Source organism: Setaria viridis, chromosome 9 (genome assembly GCF_005286985.2).
Source record: "Setaria viridis chromosome 9, Setaria_viridis_v4.0, whole genome shotgun sequence".
Taxonomy (NCBI): domain Eukaryota; kingdom Viridiplantae; phylum Streptophyta; class Magnoliopsida; order Poales; family Poaceae; genus Setaria; species Setaria viridis.
This window is the reverse complement of record NC_048271.2, coordinates 47,033,597-47,049,536: the sequence shown is the minus strand read 5'-3', so window position 1 is coordinate 47,049,536 and position 15,940 is coordinate 47,033,597. Positions and strand designations below refer to the sequence as shown.

Genomic DNA, 15,940 nt, shown 5'->3' with positions numbered 1-15,940 from the left:
TATGTATCCAGATATAACCTATAGGTATTACACGGTGATAAAGAGGTTTCGACTGTGTAATGATACGTTCGCGAATTTTACAGTGCGCTCTCAGTTGTCTGTCATGTGGAAATTCTGACAGAGATGGCCTAATCTACAGCAGCCATTGTTGGTTAGGGGCTGCTGGTTAGGTAACTGAGTCTTCAGGCCACGTCATGCGCTGTGTTCTCCATTTTGGAAGAGTATTGCGCATCGAACATGGCGATCAGTTCATCACTAACAAACTCGCACAATCATATTGCCGCGGACAAGAACTTGGATCCGTACCAAAGGACGGGTTTAGAGTAAAAAATTATAAAAAATAGGTAGAGGTTTCCTCTATTGACCTCGGTAAAAAAAAAGAACTGGACCCATGACATAAAAATGTTTTTCAGATTTGCCCGATTTTAGAGACATGGTCACGCCCGGAATGATTCAGCAAACATGGCGTGCCCACCAGCACCAGGTCTAAAAGTGTGAGGTCAGGATCTTGTCATATGGCCCTCGTGCAGACTTTGCAATGCCCATCAATCCTAAAGCTAGATGATTCAGACCCCCTTTTCACAGCGAAGTAATAAACAAATGACCATGCGTCCTTTCACTTTGGTTAGAATATAAAGATCCCATAAAAAGCAAAAAAAGCTTCGGCTTCGTTGGCTGCCATTTCTTGGCATGGCTCATCTCCTCATGAAGCTGGCAAGCTGCGCATGTTTGGAGCACGACATCGCAAAGATCAAATGCCTGGTGCTGTCTCATCTGAACTCCTGGTGCTGAACATTACCCGAGCGCGACAGCACGAAGCTTGCGCACCCCAGAAAGTGGCGCCGTTGGTGGAGCAAGCAACACACGAGACATCTGAACCTGGTAGCTTTCCTGTTTCGACAGCTGAGTGGAACCCCGAAGAATGCACAACTGGGAGGCTAGAGTTCCATGGTGTGTAGAACTAAAAGACTTGCTGCCCTTGTTTTCCGGCCTATACATTCCTGTCAACCACCAACACCAACTGGTTGTCGTCCATCAAGACGTTTCTGGATAATCGACGCTTCCTTGTGCTATGCAAATGGAACTCTTGCGAGATAAAGCTGGATGGGATTCACTCTGGTAGAGGTGAAGGTTGTGAAGGTGACTGGTCACTAATGTGCTTTTAGGAAGAAGATGCCACATGGTATACATTTGCTACATTCCGGATATTGATGCAAAAGTCAAAGTCAGAGCTCAGAACTGAAGAACCAGCATGATGGCATCATCTGAAAGGAATCGAAGAGTTCAATTTGGTGCCATCTTTTCTTCTCACAGTCAGAGAGAGAGAAGGTTTTCGAAGGCAGTCAAAAACATGAACCAGTATTTGAGGCCCTATCAAAGACTATAGTAGTCAGGAGCAGCGGCCTATGAGTACATGTGTGCGGTCCAGGTTTTTACATGGGCCGGGCCATATCCCAGAAGCAGAGAACTAGCTGCTGGCACGTTATGCAAAAGGAACTGGGCCATTCCAGAAGCAATTGAACCCGGGAAATCCTATGCTGCTTAACCGTACTGAACCCCTCGCTTTTTTACAGCCCTTAAGGCCTTAACTGTACTGAACCCTCGCTTTAAATGGAAATACAACTACACAGGCTATGAATTTTCCTACTCGATGTGCACGCCAGTTCGTTAGCCACTTAGCCTCCACAACTGCCGCTGATCGATACCATGCAACCAAAACTAAATATGATTAGTTAGCACTTAAGCGCACATGCCCAGCTATTTCTTCCTTTTTTCAGATTTTTCTCTTCACGTACAAGCCGAAATAATTTAGAGTCACTACAATACTATTCTTGCTGTTCCACAAGATCAGTGCAGCACTTTGTTTAATCAAGCTTTTGGTGAAAGAAAATGAAAAGGTTTACACTGAAAAGGCACACAGTTTTTTTTTATCATTTACAAAAGCTACTTAACGGGCCCCCCCATTTGTTGCAACATCATTTGTATATTCCAAGTTGATCAACAGGACGCAACCTTCTTTCCCCCCAGAAAGCTCTGCCAGTTATTCAGAATAGACGAGGCGAAAATGATAACAAAATCAGCAGCAAGACTCCGGGCCAAGCCTCTAACAATTCGTCATTCTAAAATTCCCAGCAGCTCGGTAGCACCCAACAGTAGGTGAAACGTAACCGAGGCGAGTGGGAGGTGAGCTCGCGCCTCGCGGCGGCACCTAACAGGCTACGAGTACTAAACACCCAGCTCTCCCCACTTGATTAGTACGACACGGCCGGCACGGCGTCACCCGAACGAAACAAACCCGCCCGCGAATCGACGGCCCAACGGCGGCGCTAGCCGCGGAGGCAGAACGCAGGCGGGCGGGCGGGCACGCAGCCCAAAGTTTCGCCGCCGCCGTTCATATAGCCACATCAGCCAGGTCAAGGCCGCCGGCTGGCCTGGATCCATCATCCATGCATGGAGCAATTGAATGAGCTCCGCCGCGTTTTTTGTCTTCCCGGAAGGAAAACGCCAGCCGAACTCCGCCGGTGACATGTGCGTGCGGCGTAGTACGCGTCGACGCGCCGTGCGACGGGTTCTGTCGGCCTGCGCGGTGCGGTACAGTGTGTTGTTGCGGCGCCGGTGAGTTGGATCCAGTGGTTGTGCGCGTACGGGCGGCGTAGCTGCTGCGTCCATGGCTGCTGGTTCGCTCGCTATTCGCTGGCTTAGACGGAAGCGCGCGTAATTTAATCCCCAACAACTGCATTTGCGTGTGCTTAAATCGTTAAAAAAACTTGCGGCCTACCCCCACGCACAACCCCAACGAACGGAACGGGGACTCCTCGCGTCGGTGCACACGAGGAGGAGGACCGGGCGACACGAAACCTCGTAGCGGAATTTGGAAACGCGGAGAAAAAACAGCTCATGCCTCACACATGAATTGCGATCCAAGGAAAGATTGACTCCGGCGTTTCCTGCTCGTCAGGGTCTTTGAGAAAAACAAATCCCAGGTCAATTAGTAGTAGGACTTCGTTCGTAGTATAAACTAGGAGTATACTCCAGCCAGTTGTGGACTTGTGGTGTGACTAGACTACGATAGCATCTTCTATTGCTCTGCGGCCACGGCCCACTGGCCTGGCCCGTTCGCTGCTCCGGCGCTGCTGCCTCGCGGGTTCCCCTGGCGGCGACCGACAGAACGGGAGGAAAAAAACGGTGCCAGGCGAAAGAAACGTTTCGCTGAACGAACGTGCATGGCCGGGCCGGGATTATTGATCCCTCCTTTCTCCTGCGAGCAAAGGACGGAATGGTTGGTGCGTTGCATGTGCTCCACAAGAATTGACATCGCCGGCCGGTCGCTCTAGCATCCATCCAGGCAGCCTGAGCGCGGCCGAGCTCGTCGGAATCTGTGTCGGTCTCGTGTCCTCCCTCCGGTTGTTTCCATCTCCCTGTTTGGTTTTGGGTGGCGGGTTTCCATCCTAACCAACATCTTTGCTTCGTCTGCAAGATGCACGAAACGGGCTAGCTGCCCTGCTCGGTGCTATCACTGTGGAGTAGGGAGGCCGGCCCCCCATCATCATCTGACCCTTTAGTAGGAGTATAGGTGTTTTTTAAATAACAAAGAGGAGTAGGTCATTAGGGTGGCGAAAAATGGAAAAAAGCGGTCGGTCTTTTATGCCAGAGTTGTTCGCGAGTGGCAGACGAATGATGAATCACCGACGGACACCGAGCAAAGCGAGATACTAGTACCTGAGTATTCAGGCTTGTTCACAACATAAAAAACCTCATGTATTCGATGCGTGCACTGTCATCCGATCCGTTCCTCGTGATTGATTACAGATCGCGTGAATGTTGAGCTACACGTGCCTTTTTTAAGCTGACTGACTGACAGCATCCGGGGGTCCCTACTGACCCGGTAGCAGCCAACAATCAGGGCCATAGCGTACACCCTCGCTGTTCACGAGTGCCCGGCACGGCCGGCCGCCGGACCGCGGCAAAGAAGAAGCTCCTGCCCCGGCCGGGCTCCTGGGGAGAAAAGCGCCCATCGACCCCGGGTGATGACACCCAACTGGAACCCACCAAGAGAAAACATGAGCGCCTCATCCACCGTAGAAGCCCCGCCCGTCGCTACTCGCTAGTGCTTCTGGATTCGACTCCCGGGATCCCCACCCCACCCAACCGGCCGGCACCTGCCGCTGCTGCCCACTAGCTAGCGGCCTAGCGCCAACGCCTCGTCACACGCTCACCAAACAAAAGGGTTGGGCCAGTTTCAGCCGTGTGTTGCAGTAGTGCAGTCACTGGTGCGCATGTACTGCAAGCTATATGCCGGGTACTGTGTGCTTGACGACAGCAGGATTGTCTAATCGGTGTCTGTCTGATTTTTTTTCAGTGAAGTAATAGGTTGGATTTCTACCGTGTGCATAGGCAGGGTGTGTTTGTGTGTTGCTGGTTTCAAGACTCACGTGCAAGGAAAAAAAAATGACTGATCATGTCTATTTAACATCTGGGGTTATTTCTGTTCAATTGAATGACCAAAGTAGTGTTTTCATTTGGAGTTTACATAAAAGCAATTGCTTTAAAGTGAACTCTATGTATGCTGATTTAATGAAAAGTGAAGGAGTACCATCCACATGTATAAACCTCTCTCAAGATAAAAGTATTTTTGTGGTACTTGAAAGGGGGGAGTGATCTTAACAAAGGATAACTTGGTAAAGAGAAATTGGCAAGGCAGTACTTAGGTGTTGTTTCTGTAGCTCTTGAGATGATCCAACATTTATTTTTTGACCGTCATCTGGCTAAATCAATTTGGAATGTTGTTTACATCACATTTGGTATTTAACCACCTACCAATGTATCGAATTTATTTGGTTCTTGGCTTAGACATTTTTCTGCAAAGCTTAGAAATCATATTCTAATTGGTGCATCGGCTCTTTATTGGGCTATTTGGTTAAGTAGGAATGGTGTGGTGTTCAAATGATCCAACCCTAACTCTCCTATGCATGTAATCTTCAGGGGGACGTACTGGACAAGGGGTTGGTCGTTATTGTCTAAAGAGGAAGAGAAGGTCGCCTTGAAGGAAAGTTGTCGCAATTTGGAGACCGCCGTCATGGAAATCTTCAACAAGTTTGGGTGAAGTTCCAGGAATAGGATTATGGCCTAGTGCCTGTTATCTTTTATTCGTTCGGATGAAACTTTGTGTAAGGCTTGGTGGCAGATGGTGGTCTAAGATCTGTATTTTGTTTCCTGTGGTTGTAGACATTCGCGTGAGAATGTTCAAGACCGGATATTTTTTTTAATCTAAAAAAATCGACTACCCTAAAAAAGGACACTCTTGCATATCCTGCCACAGCCCCTATGCATGATTTCCTCATTTATGACCACGCATGACTTGAGGCTGCAAACAATTTGCGTTGTTATTAGGCCAACCCTTCATGTGTGTTGATGCCGAGTGAGGCTATGACCTGTTTTATACTACTTATGCAGAGCTAAGCGCCCTGATACGTGCTACGACGAAGCCTGACCAAGTGTAGAAGTGGATAGTTCAGGGAGGGCTGGCAGTGACGGGCATGACGCAGGCAACTCAATGCCTTACAGTTGTATAAAATCAGTAGCCAAGTACGAGCATTCAACTAGTTGTATATCCTCAACGTTCTCTCAGACAGGGGGAGCAAGAGTCCGGATCAGGAATGGGACATGTATAGCACACCCCCACTACTACTCTACTAGCACTTCCGAGGCAGAAACACCACGCGGCGAGCCACGCTTCGAACACATACGCCTGCTCTCGGTGCCACTCATACATACCATAACCATACACACGCAAGAGTCAAGACATGCTACGCCTGCCTGGTTGGGGAAGTGTTTAGCATTAGTGCGTCACTAGCTCGCACGCCACCTAATAATTGCGGCGTCGGGGAGAAAGGGAGAAAAGAAGCGTGACACCAAACACGGCGCCGTCTCCCTCCTCGCCCGCTCGCTCCGCTTATAGCCTGCTGCCATCCGCTGTCGTCTCCTCTCAACTCTCATCTCCTCGCGCCGCTTCTCCTACGGTCCTACCTCCCAAGCCCCAACCCCTGCAGCCCTGCTCGCTCGCCACCTCCCGCCCTTTTTAAACCACCACCGCTGCCAAATTTCCTTTGCCTCCCCACCACCGCCGCTTTGCTGCTGCGGTCTAGCTAATAAGCTAGCAATATTAGTTAGGCCACGCTTAGTGTAGAGATAGCCAGCTGCCGCGGCACGACGCGACGCGGAGGGAAGCGACACGAGGCCTGCGGCTCTCGGGAATTCAAGGCGGGTGTTGTCGTGCTGGTCTGGTTTCTTTGACCGATCGATGGGGTCGTCCACGGATCACGGCGGCGCCGGCGGGAGGGGCAAGAAGCAGGGGTCGCAGTTGTGGAAGAAGGCGCTGCTGCATTCTTGCCTCTGCTTCGTCATGGGCTTCTTCACCGGCTTCGCGCCGTCGTCGGTGTCCGACTGGACGTCCGCGGCGGTCTCGGCGGGCGGGATGGGCAGCAGCCACGTGGTCCGGGCGCTGGGCGGGGCCGTGAACCGGAGCCTGCTGGCGCACGGCGCGGCCGTCGGCGGCGCGGGCCTGCTGGGCGACGCGGGCCTGCTGGGCGACGCGGCGGCGTCCCCGCGGCCGCTGCTGGTGGTCGTCACGACGACGGAGTCGACGCCCGCGGCGTCCGGCGAGCGCGCCGCGGCGCTGACGCGGATGGCGCACACGCTGCGGCTGGCGCCGCCGCCGCTGCTGTGGGTGGTGGTGGAGGCCGCCACGGACGTGCCGGCCACCGCGCGGCTGCTGCGCACCACGGGGCTCATGTACCGCCACCTGACCTACAAGGACAACTTCACGGCCGCCGACGCCGCCGCGGGCAAGGAGCGGCACCACCAGCGGAACGTGGCGCTCGGGCACATCGAGCACCACCGCCTCGCCGGCGTAGTCGTCTTCGCCGGCCTCGGCGACACCTTCGACCTCCGCTTCTTCGACCAGCTCCGGCAGATCAGGTACCGTACGTCCCATACCATACCAACATCGCGCCGCGTCGTTGCAAAGTAAAAAAGACTCCCATTTTTTAACTTAAACTAAGCAAAGCTAAAACAATTAAAGCAAATCGAAGCGCCGATCTTTCTTGATGCGAGCAAGATAAGCGAAGCCAGGCGCACGCCGTCGCCATGCGCGCTAGCGCCCAAAGCACACTAGTCATCGCTCTCGGCTAGCTGCGAGCGACTTTGTCAGGCTGTCCCGAGAGCAACAGCTCACGCGCCACCACCCCTGGTGACCTCTGCTAGTTTAATCGGCGGCGAGAATCCGGGCCATGTGAGGAGGTCGCCCTCCCCATCCCGGCATCCGCCATTCAAGGGTCCTTTTTATCTCTCTCCACTTCATCTCCTTTTTCCGGCGCCTGCGCTGTACTTCCCAATTCAGATCTCGGGCGACAGGCTGACGAGAGCCCCAGGCACTGAGGCAGCCAGCCTGACAGCTCTTGGCTTTGTTTCCTCGCGTCCTTTTTCGTTTGTTTCACTGCAAGTGTCACGGTACATTCCGGTATGGTGATGCCTGCGGTAGCGTAGGAGAGGCCCAAACGTGTCGGCGAGATGTCATGATGATTGCCACCCCTCAACTAACGGGGAGGGGGGGCGACGGGCCGTGCTGTCCTTTTTTCAGGACCGGCGCCGAGCGGCCGCCGGAGCCTCCTCCGGATCTGTCTGATAGGGTAGGGCGCCCGGAAAGAAATTGGTGGTGGCGACCGCGGGGCGCCATGCCGTTGGATGCACGGCCGCTGCATGAGCGCTCCTCTCGCCGCCCTATCAGAAAAATCTTTCTTGCTCGTGCTCGTGTCAATTTCCAGATTTTCTGACACGTTTCTTTTTTGGAAGCCGATGTGCCGCCAGCTGCAACTTGCAGAAATGGCTCTGCCTGCAGGTTGTCTTGCTGCCTGTGCGTACAGCGACTAATGTTCAGTAGCAGCGCTGTTTTTGTTCAGTGAGGACGAATATTGTTTCGTGTAGCTTCGGCTCTTCTTTCGTGTAGCAAAATTCACTCTTCTTTCTTTTTCGAGAATGTAAACTCACTCTTCTTTCAGGCTTGCTTTGCTTCAAAGCTCTGCCTGTACTTGTTGGTGCTTAGCTATCATGCTACCCACTTTTTTTTGCAATCCAACGAACGTGTGTCCAACCCTTGCTGCGATTTCACCTACTCTGCTGTCTGATATCAACACCTCTACCACATGATTTTAATTTCCCCTTTGATCGTAACCATTGTCCTTGGTAGAAAGTACGGAGTCTAGTTACACCTGCCAATAAGTGCTCGATCAGCGTGATATTTTCTAGGGCATTAATTCCCAGTGATTGGCAGCTCAGGATTGACGCATTTGACTGCATCTTCTGAACGGCAACGTGAAATGGACACTCTTTGAAGTCTTGCTTCCACATCACCGCATCAGCATTTTAGCTCACCGCAACTAATCACGATGTGTTTTTTCCCCCCCTAACGCGAGAGACCTGACGACGACGCTCGGTTCCTTTTGGATTGCAGCGCGTTCGGCGCGTGGCCGGTGGCGACGATGGCGCGGGACGCGAGGAAGGTCGTGGTCCGGGGCCCCGCGTGCAGCTCGTCCGCGGTCACCGGCTGGTTCTCCCTGGACTTCAGCAACGGCACGGCGGCCTCCGCGACGACGGCGAGGCCCCCCGAGGTGGACGCCCACGGCTTCGCCTTCAACAGCTCCGTGCTCTGGGACCCCGAGCGCTGGGGCCGCTACCCGACCTCCGAGCCCGACAAGTCCCAGGTCAGTCTCTCGCCTCGATCACCCTTCAGCCTTCACTCATCTACACACGTACTACCACATGCGTGTATCTATCCGCGGCGTAGCCGTGTCCCGTGTGTGTCAAAGAAGCCCGGCCAGAAGTAGCAGGCGCTCACCTCGCCTTTCGCACGGCCGCGGCGGTGTCGGCACGCGCTCGCGTTGCGGAAGCGCCCGGTGTTTTGGCCAGATTGAAAGAGGCGTTCCGGCCATGAAAACGGCGTCCCGGCTGTCAGCTAGCGCGTCGCCCATGGGCCCTCGTGCATGTGGCACAGGTAGTTCTCGGGGGTGGGGGAGGGGACGGAGGAGAGAAAAGCCATGTCTCGTGGCCCATCTGTCCTAACTTTTCCTGGGTCAAATACATCCATCCCTGTCACCACCGGTCACAGGTCACCAGCACAGCAACCCCGTTTCAGCGCAAAGATCGGTGTTCTCATTTGATCAAGGGAGATTGGTTGCTGGTTTGTTCTAGCAAATGGCGTGGGTGTCGGTAGCCCGAGGTGCTGCAAATCGACAAAACGGATCGAATCCGAGAGGATCTGGGGATGGCATTTGCAAATGCCAAATCGTGCTCATTTTCTTTATCATATTCCGGTGCCTTGGGCTGATTTAGTGGAGGGAGGAGGGGGTCCATGGTTGAGGAGGATTGGTGCAGAGCAGACATGATGAAGTCTATTGCAAGGCAATCCAGTTGGTGGATGTGGCTTGGCTATTTGTAGCAGTAGTACACTGGCCCTTGTTTAAAAAAAACAGAGCTTTCTTTAAGGTGCATTGGCCCTTCTTAGAAAAAACCTGAGCCTCTTTTAGGTGTACAATTGACTGCTGATCTTTCGTGAACCTAACCACTAAAGCATCCCGTTTGTTATGATGGTCAATCATGCAAGGTTGTTAGGGTTTCTTTCTCTGTTCATTGCCCCTGTGTGATGCCAAAAGATTCATGATTTCTTGCTTGAAAAATCGAAGGTTACTTGCCCTGACATACTTTGGTTTTTTGTTGTATTTTAAGGACTCGATGAAGTTCGTCCAGCAAGTGGTTTTGGAAGATTTTAGCAAGGTGAAGGGCATTCCTTCCGATTGTTCAGAGGTCATGGTATGGCACGTCGATTCGACCGCCCCTTCTTCCTCTTCTTAGCAACCATCTCTGGAGAACAAGAGAAGATAGAAAGGGTGATCATAGAAGAGGTAAATGGACGAGCTAGAGGACGGCCCCAGAGTGGTGTACATTGTACATGCATAGCTACACTATCGAGGTGCTGGTTGTCCTCAAGCTGCAAAGAAGGGAAATTTTGGGTTTCTCACCAGGGGGATCGATCAACCTCTGACCCCACTTCTCCATCATATTGTACAATTTTTCACTATTCTTTTTTCTAAAAAAATGTGATATATGTATAATTTCTTCTTTTCTTTTTTTTTCTCAAGAGGGTTTAGGTGAATACATACATAATACCCCCTTGATGTGTCTCTCAAAGCTGTAATGGATTAGAAGGCAAGCTAAAAAATTCCAGTTAACAATGATGATACACAATTACGTACACATTGTGCTCTTTCCTCTTCAGAAGTTACTCAAATGCAAGAAAGTCCAATTCGCAAAAGGAAAGACACTTGTGCTAACAAGCATGCTTCAGGAACACACAAAGTATGGCCCTGTTGTTGCTGATCCCTGAAACCACTCATTACGAACAAGCTAGGGTTCTTGAGTACCTTGGCTATACAGTAGTTGGCCCATCGCCATTGTGCGCAAGATTAAACTAAGTCGTGTCTGAAGCTAGGAGCAAGGAAATGGTGTGGATTGGACATCTACTTTCGAAAAAAAGGGATGCTTCAACAGTCTACCTGCAATTAGCATGCACTCCTGAGATGACTCCTGGCTTTCGTTTCAGCAATCACATAGCAGCCATCATGGAACGTAGTCTTGTAGTGTTGTACGATGATCTGCATGTCTTACGGGACATCTTTTTTCCTAGCCATCTTGTCGCCGATACTGTTGCAATCTGTAGGGGCATGTTGCCATGGCTTTCATCTGCAGTACCAGGCTATAGAAATGTCCGGACCCTCAGTGTCATGTCCAGCAGATAAACTTTGATCAATTACTTTTCTAGACGACTAGACTGCAGAGCCTGATGGGAACAATATAACCTCACTGCAGCCTGGCTAATGTTTCTCTCGTTTTTTATTTTTCTCTCCAGCTGTGTCCGTTCCGTGGTTCCAGCTGCACTGCAGTCTGAAAATCTGGAAGACTGTATGCCCATAGTCAAACGGCCACACCAGCCAGCCGCTCATGCTGTTTTGTACAAACGGAGTAGTCTAATGCTGCAGTTTATCAGGAGTGGGTGCACGGGGAACTCTGAGCGAATGGCTCTCGCGGAGCCCCCCTCCCCGCCGGCGGTGGCAAACCACCGCGAGCACCCCTCCCTGCTGCACGGCATCCCGCCGGCGGCGTCCAGCCACTGCGCCCCTCCAACGTCCAGCCACTAGCCCGCCTCCCCGGCGTCACTAAACCCCATCCCCAAAGCGTCTGCTTGCCGAACACCAAGAATCTCCAACCCCGTCACATCTGGATGTTGATAGCCTAGACCTCACTACTGTTCATATTCGAGAACCCATGTCCGGCATTGATGCAAGCTCTGAAGACGGCGATAGCACCAACAACAAAGGAAAGGCAAAGGCAGGATTCCAGGGACAAGAGCCGAGGAAAGGTGAGTGCTGACACGCAGCGACGCATTCACTCGGTGGTAGTGAAGCCGGCGGCCCATCGAGTATCGCCCTCTTGCGACCAAGAACCTTCAAACCAAGATTCCCAAAGGACTCGTCACATCAAGAAAAGCAGGTATGGCACCACGAGATTCCGCGACGCAATGTATGTCAAGGCAGAGCGCCGGTATGGTCCAGGCTAGGGTCTAGGGTTCGCAGCATTCATGAACGCCTAGGAGGGAAGGTGGAGCCAATCACTTCAGATGCTACTGGTGCCTCCGCTGGTGGGTAGCTTGAGCTCCTCAGAACCAAAGCCATTGGCTGATGCTTCAACTGCCTCGCCACAGACCATCGCATCCACCAAGGTGCATCATGTGCTCACGCTCCGGCCACAAAGCTCGCCACTGCCGCTCCACACCTCCCCGATCAGCTGCCACTGCCCCGGCTGTCCTTCCGACTGCTACAGCTGCCTCGGTCACTGCTGGTACTGCGGCAACCTCTGCGACTGTTGCTGCGGCGGCGGCCATTGCTATGGCTAGTTCCTGCGCTCCTCGGGTGCAGAGAACCATGGAGTTTGGCTTCCCTGAGTTCATCCCTGGGGCACCAAAAAATTGTCCGAAGCACATCATTGCCTATGCTGCGTGCACGAGCACGGTGCGGGATGAGGAGCAGAACCTGAGCCTGACTGCGCTTGTTGGCGTTCAGGCGGACGGTCGTGCCATGCTCTCCGCGGAGGATGTACATCGGGATGCTCTACAACAACTTCGCATCCCAGAGTACGAGCTGCATGTGAAACGGATGACGACGTCAACGTTGCTACTCAAATTTGCCACATCGCAGCTGAGGAACCGAGTCCTAGACTACGGTGGGCTTGTGGCCGGGCGTACTGCCCTCTGCCTCATGTTGTGGACTCATCAGGTCAGTGCTTCAGCCTCCAAGGTCCTGTATCGAGTTAGAGTTTGCATCGAGGGGGTACCTGATCATGCTCAGCAGATCGAAACAGTAGCCTAGTTGTTCTGTGCTCCTTCGTTCGTAGATGAGATAGATAATGTGAGGGAGACAGAGAAGGAGAAGGATTGCTTCTGCTTGTGGTTATGGATAGCCAATCCAACTGGGATTGCCAAAACCGATTCTCTCAAGATTGAGAAACTGCTAACCTTCCCTGAGGAGTTCTACATGAGGTTTGGCAATGAAATGCTAACACAGAGAACTGGTGCAGTTGAAATGCTCAACTATAAAGTCATTATCCGCCTTGATCGTGTGCTAGATTACTTGCCGTTGCCGAGCAGTCCCTCCTATCAAAGCTATGAGAGTAACATAAGTGGGCTGCTTGATGATGAGCTTGAGCGGGAATGGCCGACTAGACATAGATTCGTTTGGCACTATAGTGTTCCAGACGGGGGTGCTACAGGATGGCGTGTCGCGGTTCATGAGTGCTTAGGGAGCATACGGGACCCATCGTCGTCGCGAGGAGGCGGATTCGGTGGCCGTGGCCATACTCAACTGCCGTCACCCAGTTGGCATGACCTTGATCAAGTGAGACGAAGGGGCCTTCATCAGGGCAATGGAAGCAATGTAGGCAAGACGTGGTACCAGGGCCGATGATATGCTGGAGAGGAGGAAGATGGTGCTGTGCCGGTGATGGTTGACCACCTCATCGCCAGGAATAAGGCGGTGACAAAACCCGGGAGGAGGAACGTACAGATGGGGGAAGAGTTCAGTGCTCCTTTCATGAGGGCAGAAGAAAGTTTCCTCACTGGTGAAAGTCTGTATGGGAAGCTGCAGCAGGTGGACCCAATGCTAGATGAGGCCAGCATGGCATAGCAACTTGGGACAAGCAGCCATGTTGGGGTCAATGGCAGCAACATACAAGCAAATGAGCATATGGTGACAGAGCCCAAGCAAGGCAAAGATGCTAGCCAGCAGGTCCTGGTCGCCAATGCAAACACAATGCATACGGATCAGATTGTGGCCACTTTTCAAAATTGGCAGGAAGAGGGCTAGAACGGTCATGGGGTCGGCTAGCAGACAATGCAGGTGCAGTGGTCCCAACTTACAATGACATATATAAGGAGCTGGTGGGCCACTCTGAAGGACCAACAATGGAAAGAACCCAGCCCGTGAAGGAGGCGGCAAGAGACAGCCCACAGGGACAGCCCACTCACAACACTGTTGAGCTGGAGGCAGTTGTCGAATCGGTAATAGATCAAGGTAAAACCCACGCAGAGGGACCGCCAAAGTCATTGACAAAACCACTGTTGATGGCGATCATGTTGACACCTGTGCAATCAAAAGCAGTTCGCAAAGGGAGAGGAAAAGAGAACATTGAGGAAAACATGAAGGGGCCTACAAAATCTTTAAGGAAGAGCAACAGAATTGCAAACCACCCAAAGACAGACCTATCAATGACTGAATAGGCCACACAGTTGCTGATGAAGAAGTGTGGCACCTTGGAAGAGGTGAAGAAAGTAGATGCGGTGGATAAGGAGAAATTCACAAGCAAGTTCGTATAGTCGCTGTAGTAGGACATTGTGCTTGAGTTCAGGGACACCTTCGGCATAACTGATCAGTCAGGAGTGGATCCTCTGGGCGCTGGAGGCCGATGCCTGATGTTCCTACTTCTCCAGATGTGTGCGTGCGTGTGTGTGCGTGCGTGTGAGTGTGTGAGGGTGTGCGTGCGCACATGTGTGTGTGGGGGGGACAACATGTGCAATGGTGTTCTGCTGAGTGTGATGAAGTATGTGAGGGGTAACAGCTACATGATGAGTACTATTGGCCAACACAATGAAATTTGGGTAATTGGTGATAATGATGGCAGATGCTACCATATTCGATGTGGATTGATGCTAGAACAAACAGAGAACCGACTGTTTTCCATGAATGAACAGAGATGTATACTGCTAAATTGGAATGTGAGGGGTCTCAAAGCTAAGCCAAGAAGAAAGGTTGTGAAGGATCTAGTAGTTGACATGAGAAGTACAATGGTGTGCTTGCAAGAAACAAAGCTGGGCGTGATTGATGATCTGGTGGTAACTGAATATGTAGGAAGTCATTTCTCTAAGAACTATGCCTACCTGCCAACCCAGGAAACAAGGGGAGGAGTATTGATAGCGGTGCACGGTGACTACTACAAAATAAAGCAGTCATTCTTTGGGGACAATACTGTAACATCGTGCCTAGAAGCTGCTACCACTCCAGTTGAATGGTGGATTACAGTGGTATATGGGCCCCAAGAAGACAATGCAAAGATAGAGTTTCTCAATGAGATCAAGCAAATCAAGACAAGTGTTTCTGAAAAATGACTGCTAATTGGGGACTTTAACATGATTTTGCAAGAATAAGATAAAAGCTCAACTAACCTCAACACAAGGATAATGGGGGCATTTAGAAGCACTATTGCTGAGTTGGAGGTCAAGGAACTCAACCTTAAGGGAAGAAAGTACACCTGGACCAATAATGTCACCCACACTCGCATTGACAGAGCATTCTGCACCACTGATTGGGATATTATGCTGCCAAATTGCATGCTTCAGGCCCTGTCCTCCATGGTGTCTGACCACAGCCCCATCTTGCTAACTGGAGACATGCCTCTACGGCAGTATAAGGGGTTCAGATTTGAATCTTTTTGGACACAGATCAGGGGATTTAGAGAAGAAGTAGCTGAGACAAGGAATAAACAAATAGGGTTGCATAACCCTTTCCTGAGGCTGCATACAAAATTGCAAAGAACATCAAAGAGGTTGAGAGGTTGGGCAAAAGTGATGATTGGCATTAACAAGCTGCTGCTACTAGCAGCCAGGCAACTAATTGGGATCCTGGGTGTGGTTCAGGAAGATAGGGCTTTGAGTCAAGCAGAACTGCTACTAAAAAGAGACCTCAAGAATAGATATCTGGCAATGTCAGCTATTGAGAAGATGAGAGCTGGAAAACAGTCTAGAATGACATACATTAAAGCTAGGGATGCCAACTCTAAATTTTTTTTATCTGGGGGTAAATGGGAGGAGAAGAAAGAACTTCATACATAGCTTAGAAACAAGTAGTGGTGTACTCCATCTACAAAAAGATAAGGAAGAAGCAATAATGACACATTTCCAGGAGGTGTTGGGAAATGAGAGGACTAGGCAAGAAACCTTAAATTGGGGCCCTGAATTTGCAGAGGCACAATCTGGACTGCTTGGAGGAAGAATTAACTGAAGAAGAGATCAAAGCAACAATAATGGATAAGAACTCTGAAAAGGCGCCAAGTCCAGATGGTTACATTGGAAAGTTTTTGAAGTGCTGTTGGGAAATCATCAAAGAGGACTTAAAGCTTGCGGTGCAGTACTTTTATAACCAACATGGACAACATTTCAATCTTCTCAACTCGGCCCATATTGTCCTAAGCCCAAAGACAGCTGAAGCTAAGAAAACAGGAGATTTCAGGCCAATAAGCTTAACTAGTAGTGTGGTAAAGATCATTTCCAAGATGTTAGCTC

At 51.2% G+C, this 15,940-nt stretch overlaps 1 protein-coding gene across 1 annotated transcript; it reads left to right on the top strand.

The window, feature by feature from the left end:
- The first annotated feature begins 5,857 nt into the window (after positions 1–5,857).
- On the top strand, positions 5,858–10,308 carry LOC117839521 (probable glucuronosyltransferase Os03g0287800). Its single transcript, XM_034719864.2, has 3 exons — positions 5,858–6,978; positions 8,510–8,759; positions 9,781–10,308. The coding sequence occupies exons 1-3, from the start codon at positions 6,302–6,304 to the stop codon at positions 9,904–9,906; spliced, it is 1,053 nt and encodes a 350-aa protein (XP_034575755.1). The 5' UTR covers positions 5,858–6,301; the 3' UTR covers positions 9,907–10,308.
- Positions 10,309–15,940: the final 5,632 nt, after the last annotated feature.

Bases quoted from the DNA above. Each gene is read 5' to 3' on its own strand.
- LOC117839521 (XM_034719864.2), top strand. From the start codon at position 6,302: ATGGGGTCGTCCACGGATCACGGCGGCGCCGGCGGGAGGGGCAAGAAG. The intron at 6,979-8,509 runs GTACCGTACGTC...TTTGGATTGCAG, and splicing joins GACCAGCTCCGGCAGATCAG to CGCGTTCGGCGCGTGGCCGG. The intron at 8,760-9,780 runs GTCAGTCTCTCG...TTGTATTTTAAG, and splicing joins CCGAGCCCGACAAGTCCCAG to GACTCGATGAAGTTCGTCCA.